The 13,257-nt window shown below is 31.3% G+C and overlaps 1 protein-coding gene across 1 annotated transcript in view; it reads right to left on the bottom strand.

Moving 5' to 3' along the window:
* Window positions 1-13,257, bottom strand: part of LOC126761666 (protein embryonic gonad) — a 78,085-nt gene that overhangs the window by 14,486 nt on the left and 50,342 nt on the right. The window contains exon 2 of the mRNA XM_050478021.1: window positions 8,144-8,221. Coding sequence (XP_050333978.1) covers window positions 8,144-8,221 — 78 coding nt within the window. The remainder of the gene's footprint in view (window positions 1-8,143; window positions 8,222-13,257) is intronic.

Genomic DNA, 13,257 nt, shown 5'->3' with positions numbered 1-13,257 from the left:
ACATTTTGAGATATTTTCGAAAAGAAAGCTTGAATTTCATTTCCAAGATGGCAACAATGTGTATTAATACGAGGGCTGCTATATATATACTGGCCTAGGGCAACACTAAGTGTTGCCAGGTGCAATCTGACATTTCCATTGGAAAGTTTGACATTTTTAGCATAACATCACTCAGAACGTTTTGTCATTTAATCGTGAATTGTTTTATTTACAGGGAATTAAAAAATTCATTTCGGCCAAAAAATGGAATTAACTCGCGAACATTTTCGTGCGATCATTTTTCACAAATTTCGACGTGGATTATCACGACAAGAGTGCATCGATGAACTAAAATCTTTGTATGGCTATAAAGCATCATCCTACAGCACTGTGAAAACCTGGTACAACGAATTCAATCGTGGCCGACGCTCGCTCAAAGACGAATTCCGTGAAGGTCGTCCAAGAACAGCCGTTGTGTCAGAAAACATCGATGCCGTACGTGAACTGATAATGTAAGACCGTCATGTAACATACCTTCAGATAGAGGCATGCCTATGCATTTCTCCCACCAGCATACATTCGATATTGCATGAACACCTGGCCGTAAAAAAGGTTTGTTCTCGTTGGATCCCGCACAATTTTACAATCGCTCAAAAAAAGGCTCGTGTGGATTGGTGTAAAGAAATGCTGAAAAAATACGATCGCGGTGCTTCAAAAGACGTTTATAAGATCGTCACAGGTGACGAATCATGGATCTATGCGTATGAGCCCGAAACAAAACAGCAATCGACAAAAAAAAAAAACATTTTCGTTGATAAATATGCCTATTTACATTATTAGGCCAGAAATATATATATATCAACCTACGTACGAGTAGAATAAGATATTATAAATATGTAATATAATATACATATTTTCAATCAGCATTCTTTCTGCTAAATATTTTTAATTTTGTTTGCGGTTTTAAGGTTTTTTTTTTTCATTTTTGAAGCAATTCCTTGCCAACTTAAGGTTAAAACCTTTGCGAGTATTTTTCAACGTTATATTTAGAGGAAGTTTCGGAAAATATTTTAAAATGTTTTGAATATATTGCAACAATTCTTTCATTATTTACCAAAATTAATCCAAAACATTCGTGAATATTTTCTGGCGTGATATTGGCTAAACATTTCAGAAAATATTTCAAAATGACAACAGCATTCAAATTCATTTTCAAAATTGAACTCGTCCTAACAAATTTTCTCCATTATATATATTCCGTATTCTACATTTTTTATTTATTTATAATATTTCTATGGGCAACATTATTTTGAATTGTCGCTAAAGTTTTCGAATAAATTCCTGCTAATATCTGCTAAACAACACGAATTAATTCTAGTGATTTATATTAATTAGGTGCCAACTTTCTTTCAAAGTATTTAAATTAACGAGTTCCAGAGATTCCGCAACAACTTCGCGCTTTCTAAATTAAAACTCGACCTGACACAAGCGAAGCCTCCCCAATTATCCATATCTACCAGCGCGGGATTGTGACAAATCAGTTACTGCGAATCATATATCTATATATGTATGTATATATGTATATACCACCATGTATATTCCACTTGTGCAACACGCTTGCTTATTAATTGCTATGTAATGGAAATCCTCAATGCCATAAAAATCTGATTTTAATAACAAATTAAAACAGTATCAGCTCAGCTGGCTAATGATCATGTGGCTACACACCGCACATTTGGTTCCGCATATTTCTCCGCACACACACACACATACATATATGAATTGTACAATTTTAATCGTAATTGATGCATTGCACCGTAAGAAATTAATGATGATACGCGAACGCTGCGCTGCAAGGTGAAACCAAAACGTTGCTAAAGCAACAAAAAATCGAAAAAAGCAAAAACAACAAATACTTATTCTATAATGAAAATTATAGCGCCTAGTGTTGCTGATGACGTCCACTAACAACAACAAATTGGAAATTAGTGCGCCAAAGTTGATTAAGTGTAACCAAATTGATGGCCATTAATGCGCATAACAAAAACAACAATAACTCACCATATGTATGTGTGTGTTTACCACATAACAGTAATTTATTAAACAAATATTTCAAGCCGCTAAATTAAACAGGAAATCATATAGAGCAATACGCATATACATAATGTCTGGCCAAGCGCCAACAAGTTTGTGTCTTAAATCTTTAGTTTAATACGCACTGGTCGCTTTACTAATGTAAGTGTGTGTTTCGCTGCACTAATAACACTTTAATGATGCGGATGCAAGCGCACGGCTTGCTGTGCGCGTAATTTACTTATGCAATTGAGAGCTGTGACCCACTGTGAAGGCGATATTGTTGGAATTTGATTAAAGCGGGGCATAGAGGTGTAGACTTGAAGATTTTTGGTTTAGTAAAAGCAGGAAGTTGTCTATTTCTGATCAAAGGTTTAGTAGATAACGGCTTTTCTATAATTGGTGGCCAAACGTACTGATTTCGAAGATAATTAATTGAGACTTTATCATCAAAGAAGCAGAAAGTTCTAAGACACTGAACTCAATATTGCTTCTCAGGACTATTATAGCAAACTAGTCTGACTGAAACTAAGTCAAAAATGTTTCCTGATATATTAAACTGGTGTTCTCGATTATATATTTTTGAAACTTTTTGATATTTCATTAGAAACTTTGTAATGAAAATTTTTCACTTTTGGCAGGCTGACAATGATTGTCACAAACGCTTCGAAGACATCCAGCTCTAGCTTAATGTGGGATTTTTATCAATGTTACTTAATAAAGGATCTGAATTATAGAAGATTTTTAATCCGGCTACTCATTTGTCGGAACCGCTGATGTTGGACCAATATGCCATATAGTTATTATGCAAACTAACTGATCTAAATCAAGTTTTAAATATGGAACTTTTTTGTTTAAAAATATATTTTCACGAAATTTGGCATGGCTTATTGTTCAAGGCAACGCTACAATCTTTGCATAAATTGTTCAGATTGCACTATATAGCATAGCACTGCCATATAAGGTGACCGATCCAAATCAAAATAAACATTTTTTCCTGTGGTAAACTGAATTCGACATGAACGTTGTTTATATCAAACAGGGAGGCTATAAAACCCTATATATAAATATTCAGAAGAATATATATCAAGGCATAGAGCCTTTGAGTTTACTCTCAAAGCTGGTAAAGCTTCAGTAAAGATTTCTTTCATGATATCATGCAAATTAATAAAAATGTTGGGTTTGCGACTTGGCTAAATTCCAACAAATGACGTTTATGTAAGTTGGTTCAAAACTTTGCTAAATGACATGTTTAAGCTTTTACAGCCTATTGCTACGTCCCAGTCGCTCTGATGGAAGAACAACAACAAAACTATAAAAAATACAAGATTAACGAATGCGAAAAGTAAAACATTTATGCTTTTATGAGCGAACGCATTAAGCCGAACACGAAATGGGCGAAATAGATCATAAAAGAAAGCCATAACGCTGCAAATGCTGCTAATAAAAGCATAAAATTGCAAAAGAAATGAAAAGTTTGAAGCGTTTACCGAGCATAATTTGGAGCAATGAGTGGTTAAGTAGCCAGCGAGCGAAGCAAATTGTGGGAAAATATTTATTTTGCATTTAAAAATTGAAAAAAAAGTAGATAGGTAAATGCAGAAGCCAATAGCTGTCAAACGAATATCTAAAACAGCAACAAAAGTAAATTTTTGAATTCAGCTACGCATGTACACACACACACAGAGAGGCACTTAAAGTCAGCATTGCGGCAATGAATGAATCGTAATGAATGCAGAGCATGCAAACCGGCTGTCAATCACTTTGTTGTTGTTGCGCGCAAATATTGCAAACACGTGTAGTTATACACATACATATGTGTGTGTATATGTGTTTGTGTGCTTATGTAAAATGGCAATGAGTCGAGTACGCCAAGCAATTGAACTATGCAACTGGAGTAATCGTCGCCGTTGTGGCCGCTTAAATCGCTTCACTCCGAATCGCTTGACTTCTCTGCTCGGTGGCAAGCAAATCGTTTATTGATTTCATTTTTATTCGGTTTGTGTTATTGATTCAGTTGATGGTGGTTGTGCGTGCAAAATGCAGTCAATCAAATCGACATTACATGCGTATTAGATGATTTTGCATAAAAGAGAGCGTACATTCAAAGTAGAAGAAGAAGAAGAAGAAGAAGAAGAAGAAGGAGGAAGGCAGTATGAAGAGCTGTTTGCGGTTACTTTCCATACTGCAGAGAAGAAAATAGCTCTGATTTCAAATAAAATGCAATACAAAGTAAATAATTTACGAAAATTGGCAAGACTGGATTCTGAAAATTTTATTATAAACTGTGTTGCAATTTCTTTAACTGAAAATTTAAATTAAAAGTTTAAGTTTTTTATTTTAATCCAAATTACAGGCATTTGGGATTATAAATTTGAAAATAAATTAAAAAAAAATATTTTCGGTTTTGAAAAATAAAGGAAAAATAAAACTAATTTAATGTTTAAGTGTGCAAACTAAAATAAAAAAAAAAATTATTTAAATTATAATTAAATTAAAAAAAAATTTCAAATTATTTAATTTTAATGTTTAAGTGTGCAAACTAAAATAAAAAAAATTAATTTAAATTTTAATAAAATTAAAAAAAAATTTCAAATTAATTAATTTTTATGCATTATTTGCAACTCTGTTTAAATGTGCAAAATAAAGGAAAAAAATAAATTTAAATATTGATTTAATTAAAAAAAATTATTAAAATTTTTAATAATTTAAATTTTAATTAAATTAATTTTTTAAGAATTAAATTAATTTTTTAAGCATTATTTACTAACCTCTTTATATGTGACTATATAAAGATATTGAATTATGGTTTCAAGGCTAAAAGAGACATTTACGAATTTATTTTATTTTTCTAGAGTTTTTGGATTTAATGCTTTATCGCGGGTGCTGCCTTGAAAAAGTATATTGACATTTTCTTTAAAATATATTTATGAGTGAAAGGAATACAGAAGCTTAACGTTTTGAATCCCAAAATTAATACTCAATACATGTTTAGAACGTTTAAGTATAAAATAATTAATAATTTTTCGGTTTTACAATTTATATTACTCACTTGATTATTATGCTAAGAGTGATAAGTATGAGATGACTGCCGTGCCTTAAATAAATGCTAATTCCTGTGACATAGATTTTATATAAATCATTAGTATTTCAAATTCTTTTCATTGGGTATCAATATTGTACTATAAATTTGTACCAGATATTTGTATGTATATCCATATTGTTATAATTTGTCTCTACGTGCTTTAAATATTGCTTTAAAATATTGCAATAAATTGCATGCCCAACTAAATACTTGTTCTTTAAAAAAGTATTAAATTTGCTATATAAATTTTTTAATAGTTTATTTTTAATATGTTAACAGGTGGCAACATTGCTCTGCATAATTTTGAACTTATATATCAAACGCTTATGTAATTTATTTTACTTTGAAAATGTTAATTACATTTGTATTCGAATATTGTAATTATTTGAATTTTTAAATAAGTGGCAATATTTTAAAAAAATATTTGCGTATGATTTCTTGATTTTTTTGACCAATTGCAATATTTAAATTTTTTAATAATTTATTTCATAAAAAATATTTTTCAAGAAACAGGTGGCAACTTTGAAATATTTGCAGAGCTTCGTTAAATATCTTTCTTATAATAAATTTAATAATTTTTTACTGCATAATTTGTATAATTTACTTAATTTATTAAATATCTAAACAGGTGTTAACGTACCATAAAAAATTGTTTTAGTTGAAAACTTTTAAGAGAATTTTAAAATAAAATTCAAATAAATAAATTTTTAAATAATTGGCAACACCTTTGATATATATCTTCAAGAGATATGTGTTTGAGACCAGTCGAAATATTATAAAATTTAAGTTTTTTAATAATTTACTCAAAAAATATGTGGTTTTTATGTAAACAGGTGGCAACTTTTATATGAAAGAGTTACAGTATCATAAGCCGAGGAAAATTGCTTTCACTTTGAATATTTGTTGTATAATTCGATTATCTTTCAAAATGCAAACATTTTTCGAAAAGGTGGCATCACGCTGTAAGTAATATTTTGACTTGAAAACTTTTAAAAAAATTGTGTTACCATATAAGTTTTAATTTTTTATTTTTTAAAGAAGTAGCGACAGCTAAAAAATATATTTTCTTCAGACTTAAGCTTTTCATTTTTTTTAATAAAAATTTGTCAATAAGTGAAAGCTTTTCTGGAAAATAAATTTTGGTATGAAAACTTTAAAAAAAAAATTTCGTTACCATTTTTAAGTAAAAGCTAAAAAATATATCTTCTTCAGATTTAAATTAAACTTTTTTATTAAAAATATGTTAACAAGTGGGAACTTTTCTCTAAAAAATTTTAATTTATTTTACTATGATAGCTTTTCTATATAATCCGCTTAGCTTAGTTAGTTAGTTACTTTCCAATAAAATATTCAAAACGTTTCAGTCCTCAATATGAAGGCACTGCTTACGTCATAATCGTGACGAGCAACACAATTTAATTTCGGACGTTTAAAAAAAGAGTGAGAAAATAAGAGGCTTTTGAAGAAGTTTGCAACTTTAAAATATTTTCTAAGAAAAGTTTGTAAGGAGTAGATTAGTACTTATAGCTTATAGCTTACATATAAAAATTTGGCATTCTACCTTAACGAAATTTTTATGTTTCTCTGCGGTTTATTGGTTCAAATAAAATTCCGACCTACCATATATCAGCAACTTTTACTCTCTGACCAAATCCTACAGGCGATCAGCCATACTAATAATTACAACTGCTCTGGAACAAAATCAACTAATAAGCCTTTGGACACTGCTCTGTAAGTCTGGTTACCGACATTGAGGATGCTTTTGTAAACGAAGAGGTGGTACTATGCGTTTTTCTTGATATAGAATATAGAAGCTTTTGAAAACTTCTTCCAGTCTAGTGCTTCCCGAGCACTATAAAGGAGGCAAGTTAATTCATGACGCCAGACGGTTCTCAGAACGAAATTCACCGAAACCACTGTAAGCTTAAGTAGCATCCAACTGGGAAAGACAAAAAGATGTCCCAGAGAAGAGTGCTGTCACCTTTGCTGCAATGCCTATTTGTGAATGAGCTTCTGGATCTCTTAACTTCAAATGGCATCCATTTAGAAGACTTTCCTTGAGACATTGTCATTATAACAAGATGTAAGTTTAAGAACAACTTGTGTAAGATAACTCAAAGAGCACTTACTCTAACAAAAGAATGGTGCGTAAAACTATCAAAAACGTATCATTCCTTTCAAAAAAACTTACTTTGATAAAGAACTCAAACTCTAATTGTGCTGATGAATTGGAGGACTTTATCTCTGAGAAATACTTTCGTAGGAGAACAATGCAATGGTGTACATACGGCCGTTGGAAATGGAATTTTTAGAGTGGAATCACTGTTAGTGCTCATAGGCAGGTTTTCAAGCAGTTTTAAATTGAGGTCTATGCCTTTAATAGATATGCAGGGATTATTCTAGAGAAGGACTATCAAAGGGAACGAACTATTATTCTTAGTGATAGTTAAGCGGTATTTTAGAAAATTTCGTCTATTGAAATCAAATCACCAATGGTAGTAGAGTATACAAAAACGGTTAACAGGGTTGGCATTGAGAGCAATATCATATTAGCCAGTACCTCTGAACATAGAGTCATTAATGGAAATGAACAAACCGATCTCCTGGCGAAAGAAGCTGCGGCAAACATTCCGATAGCACCGGAACTGTGGGACCCACACGAGAGGAGCTACAGAAAAAGAAAATGGTCAGTGAAAAACGTCACTGGTAGCAAAAATATAGACTTTGGAACGCGAGGCTGTTTCTGTGACACTTCAAAACAAATTAGTTCAAGAAATTAGTCGCTCTTACCAGATACAAATTGTGGCAGCTTATACAGTTTTACACAGGTCACTGCAGGCTGCGGTGTCATCTGCACAATCAACTTATAAGTACAGCAGTATTATTAAAAATGCCAAATAGTAGGATATTCAGGAATAGTTAGTATAAGTCAATATAAATACACTCAGAACTTAATCTTAAATGGAGTGATTAAATTCCGGCAAAAGTGCACGTAATAATTCTTACCTTGCAACCTTCACATGTGAATGCGCCAAAATGAAATCCAGCCGCCGGCTCACCGCACACTTTGCACAGCTGGTTCATCTGTAAACAAAAAATGACAACCAATTGTTAATATTTTTATGTTAAATCGCAATTTAATTGAAACTTTCTAAACTTTATAAAAATTATAGAGCTTCTTGTATCGAACTTGAGCATGGAGTCCAATGGAGACACTTGCAGCTTGTAGCTTGCTTGTTTTAATTAATAAAAAACACAAATCCAATAACCAAACCATAAAACTCTCCATAAAAACAACAAATAATTGCCAATATCCTGGCTGCCACAAACAAAAGCTTAAGTAATATTGATGTTACATATTTATTTGCAATATATTTCAATTTATTTTCGCATAAAAATGAAATATTGCGCAGGTCAGCGGCAATTGTTTGTGGTTGCCAGCCTTGGCCACCCAACACAAAACAAAGAGCAAATTATGAACTCCGTAGCGTAAATATTACGTATGAGCATTTAAAGTTGTTGACAGCAAACGCTTTTGTATGCCCAGCAGCGGTACACAAACTACCGTTCTACGTGCACATAAATACCCAAGCATGCAGGGAGCTGAAGAGTGTTGTATATTTGTCAACACACACTTACACAGGCGTAAATTCGTTAACCGCAAAATGTGAGTGCGTTGCACTTGTCCGAATAGATTAGATTTTGCCTGCGCCCATGGCGGTTTCATTCTACCGACAGCCACGTTGTTATTGTTGTTGCCGCTCATGGGCATTGTGTAAAGTGTGAGAAAATGCCGGCACAACTGTTGGCCGGTGCTGTGAGCGGTTTCATTAGAGAAAGTGCATGCAAAATATTGACGTTGGGTTTGTGTCTTAAGTCTTTTGTTTATGTGCGGTAGCTTGTTGCTTGAGCTACTGCAGCAGAGTTGTTGGAAAAAAAACTAATGCGAATAGTTAAAGTACTGTTGGTAATTGAACACACATTTGAGCTTCAATATTGATTTTAAAATGGATAAAATTAATTTTTAGTGTTTCTTTTTGGTATATTTATGAAGTAATTAACAATTACTGAATATTAATTTAATTACTTACAGACAATTACTTGTCATTACTCAGTTTAGCATTATAAGTTCTTAGTTTAAAAAATGAAATATGCAAATACCAGATTAATAATCATTACCAGGTAATCAATAATTATGCAGCAGTAGAAATTATCAGCAGTTAAATAGAAATTACTCAGCTATCATTATACAGTTTATTAATCCAAATAAATGAGACGGTTCAATACTGAATGGTAATTATAGCAACGGTTTCTGACCTAATTACCAATGTAAAAATTCTATTACTTTTTAACAGTTATAAATTTGCTATTTAAATAATTACAGACAATTATATTTAATAACACAGTTGTAATCATTGACAACGAAGCAAACAAATTACCAGTAGTTAAATTAATATTACTTAGCTATCTTTACATTATACTAATTTAAGTAACTGTTTATACATTATTCTAATTACTCATGAATAATTAGGCGACAAAAGCTATTTACCAGCAAAATATTTGAATTATTACATTGCCATTAAGGATTAGTAATTTGGTATTTGTAAATAATTACTTTTAATTACTTGGTTATAATTAGTGATTACAAAGTAGGCAACACCTATTAGCTAATTACTAAGCGAAAGTAATGATTACTTTTAAGCAATTACTTTAAGAAGCCGTCACACATAAATTAGTAATTTAATTATTTAATAAAAATTAATGTTTATTACTCAGTTCTAATTAATGATTACAAAGCGGCAAAAAAAACTAATTAATTTCTAGTTAATTAGTACTGTATAGCAAAGTACCGATTACTTGTAAATAATTACAATGCAGAATCTATTAATATGCATTTTTTACGAGACTATTTTACAATATTACCAAAATATTCAAAACTAATTACCAGCTATTAATAAGTACTGCAATGCAAAACACCGATTATAAGTGATAATTACTTGTAACTAATTACCAAGCAGAATCTCGTAGTATGCATAATTGGCGAGACTATTTTACAACATTACCAAATATTCAAAACTAACTACCAGTTGTTAATAAGTACTGCATTGCAAAAGACCGATTATAAGTAAAGATTACTTGTATATGATTACCGTGCAGAAGCTCTTAGTATTCATTATTGGCGAGATTGTTTTAAAGAATTAGTACTGCCATGCATTCATTAGAAATAATAATTTCTTTTGTAAAAAATTAATTTAATTACAATTATATTTAAAACGATTACAAATCGTAATTTAATCGTTTATTGCTGGATTATTTAATTAAATAATAGTAATGATTACAAGGCAAGCAAAAACTAATTAGAAAACATTATATACTAGTAATTTAGCATCGTTTATTGAAAATATCGTTTATAATTAAATGATTAATTAATGATTATAAGCATTTTACCAGACTTATTTAATTAGCACTGTGTTGCAAAATCATTATAAGTAATGATTACTTTTAAAAGTAACTAAAAACTAATTACCAGTAATTAACATATAAACAATTAGTACTGTATTGCAAAATATCGATTACAAGTAATGATTACTTGTAAGTAATTACCAATCAGAATGTATTAGTAAGCATTTTTACGAGTCTATTTTTATTCAATGCAATTAAGTAATTACTAAGATTTACGATTAATTTTCTTTTAGTTTTTTTACCATACCATTTTATAAATTTTTCATATTACAATAACATCAACGACATACTGGAATATGTCTTTCTAGTAATCATCATAATATTCACATATATATTATATTAAGTGAATACTTTTTCTGCCCGATTGATTGCTTTTTTATTTCCTAGAATTAGAAATTTGAAATGTTTAGAGTGTGGTTTTAGAGTTCATATTTGATTTAAGAAAAGTAGCTTATGTCAATCCGAACTACAGATTTGAGTTATTTTCTCTGTAGGTGTTGTAGTTTTTGTCAGAAATCAAGGTAAAGCATTTTTAACCCTTAAAAATTGAAACTCAGATTGCCCGTAAATTTTATTTTCTTTCATGTTTGTTAATTCGTTTTTCGTTTCAATTTCCTTCTGCTTTCAAAAATAATTTTCCCTGGTCTATTTTATATAACTGGAATTAGAATATCTTAAAACCGTATACTAATTTGAGAAAACAAAGAAACTAGTATACAACCAAGAGTATAGTTTTCCTAAAAATTTGCCTTTCTTTTAAAATAATCTAACCTAAAATGTAAGATATTTATTGAAACGAGGAAATGGTGAGAACTATGTCTAAATATCTTTAAATTATTTTTCACTCCTGTCTTTTCCCCAACATAGTTGAGCGTCATCCCCACTTTCTTAATAAGGTTTTGCGTACACCGTAGCTTCCAAGCTTCCACAGTGGCGTCATGTACATACCGCATACCTTTACAGTGTAATTTTTCTGCCGAATTTTCCTTTTCTTATTTGCAATTACACTATTTCTCCCTATCCAGTAAATTTCCGCTTTTCGCCTCGTTTTTTTAGTTTCACTCTTTCTTTTTGTTGCTTTTGGTGGACACCAATTTTTCTTGTTCACCTACTAAATAAATGCGGCAAATGGCATAATTTCCTTGCGGCATTCAGTAGGTCAAACATGTTCACAGGCCGGCCAGGCCGTGCCAGACTTAAGCGGCTGCAGCGCTGCTGGTGAGATATGCCTGAGGCGAGCGCGAAAGAAACGAAAGCAAGCAACAAAAGCAGCAAGGCAGAAAAAAAAAATAACAAAAACTCACAAAGCAACACAATCATAATAAAAAATACGATAAAAATGCATGCAACATGCAGCATAGAGCAGATTAGCAATAACAACAAAAGTGTAGCTTGTTGCGGCGTTTAAGTTAAACTTCACATTGAAAAATGTTGCTGCTGCGCGCCATCGATTGCCGGCGCGACGAGTGTTGCTTCTTCATTGCCGCTGTTTACAAGCGATTTTTTGTACAGCAGACTTTTTGGCATTGTAATTTCGGTACGCCTTGTTGTTGTTGTGTGCACGCCTGTGAAAATTTTTTGTGTTGCCACTGCTGCCGCTGCCGCAGTCGCCGCTCGTTTGGCTGTTGGCATTGCCTTTGACTTTGGTTTTGTTTCTGCTTATTGCTGCTTGGTTACCTTCCCGGTCTGGTTCAATATTGAACTCAGGCAATATTGTTGTTTTTGTTGCTGCTGCTTTCCCACTTCTTTGTCTTTTGTGCCTTTCTGGGGAACGAACATCACGCCGCTGCCTTGAGTGTTGTGTAGGTGGCAGGTCGTTTTGCTCAAAAAAAGCAGAAGAATTGCAATAAAGGTACACGAAACAGAAGGTGCCGCCAGCGGTGGTGGAGGAGTGTAGTGGTGCAGTGTGCTTTGGCAGTCTTGTTGATGTTTGCGTGGGTGCGGAGCGTGCAGCAGGCGCAATGGGAGTTCGTTTTAGCCATATCGCCAGCAGCAATGATACATGCAACAACGCGGCAACTATTGGTGTAATGAGGTGCAGGGATTAAAGGGAATATATTTAGTGATAGTAACGAAAAAAGAAAATTAAATAAATTTTAAGTATATACTCGTAAACAATAGTAAATAATTAACGTAAATATAAATTTAAAATATAAAATTAATTTTAAATATTTTGAAAAAGTTAAAAATAACATAAAATAAAATTATATAAAAATGTATAAAAATAATTAACTTGCTAAATCAACAACAAAAAACCAGGAAATTGCAAAAAATCAAATTAGCAAAACACTAAAATTCAAAAATAAAGAAAGTATATAAAATGGGAAAAGCAAATACAAATTTTTCGGAAAAAAAAAATAAAAGAAAGTTCTTCAAATGAAATATAGAAATCATTTCTATAATCGCCTAGTTAGCAGCATGACATGTGACACACTAAGAGACATTAGCAAGTGTAAAAAGTCAAAAAAAAAAAGTATAGAACAATTAAAAAGTTGTTGACTTAAATAAAACCAAGTTGGAAAAAATATTTTAATGTATTTATACAAAGAAATTATTACTCATTAAAAAGTTTGGAAATTTTAATTAAATAAATTTTACAAATTATTTTGTTTAAACTATTAATTATGCTCTAAAATATGAGATTAAATATATATACA

Source organism: Bactrocera neohumeralis, chromosome 6 (assembly GCF_024586455.1).
Source record: "Bactrocera neohumeralis isolate Rockhampton chromosome 6, APGP_CSIRO_Bneo_wtdbg2-racon-allhic-juicebox.fasta_v2, whole genome shotgun sequence".
NCBI classification, from domain to species: domain Eukaryota; kingdom Metazoa; phylum Arthropoda; class Insecta; order Diptera; family Tephritidae; genus Bactrocera; species Bactrocera neohumeralis.
This window is presented reverse-complemented; position numbering and strand designations above follow the sequence as displayed.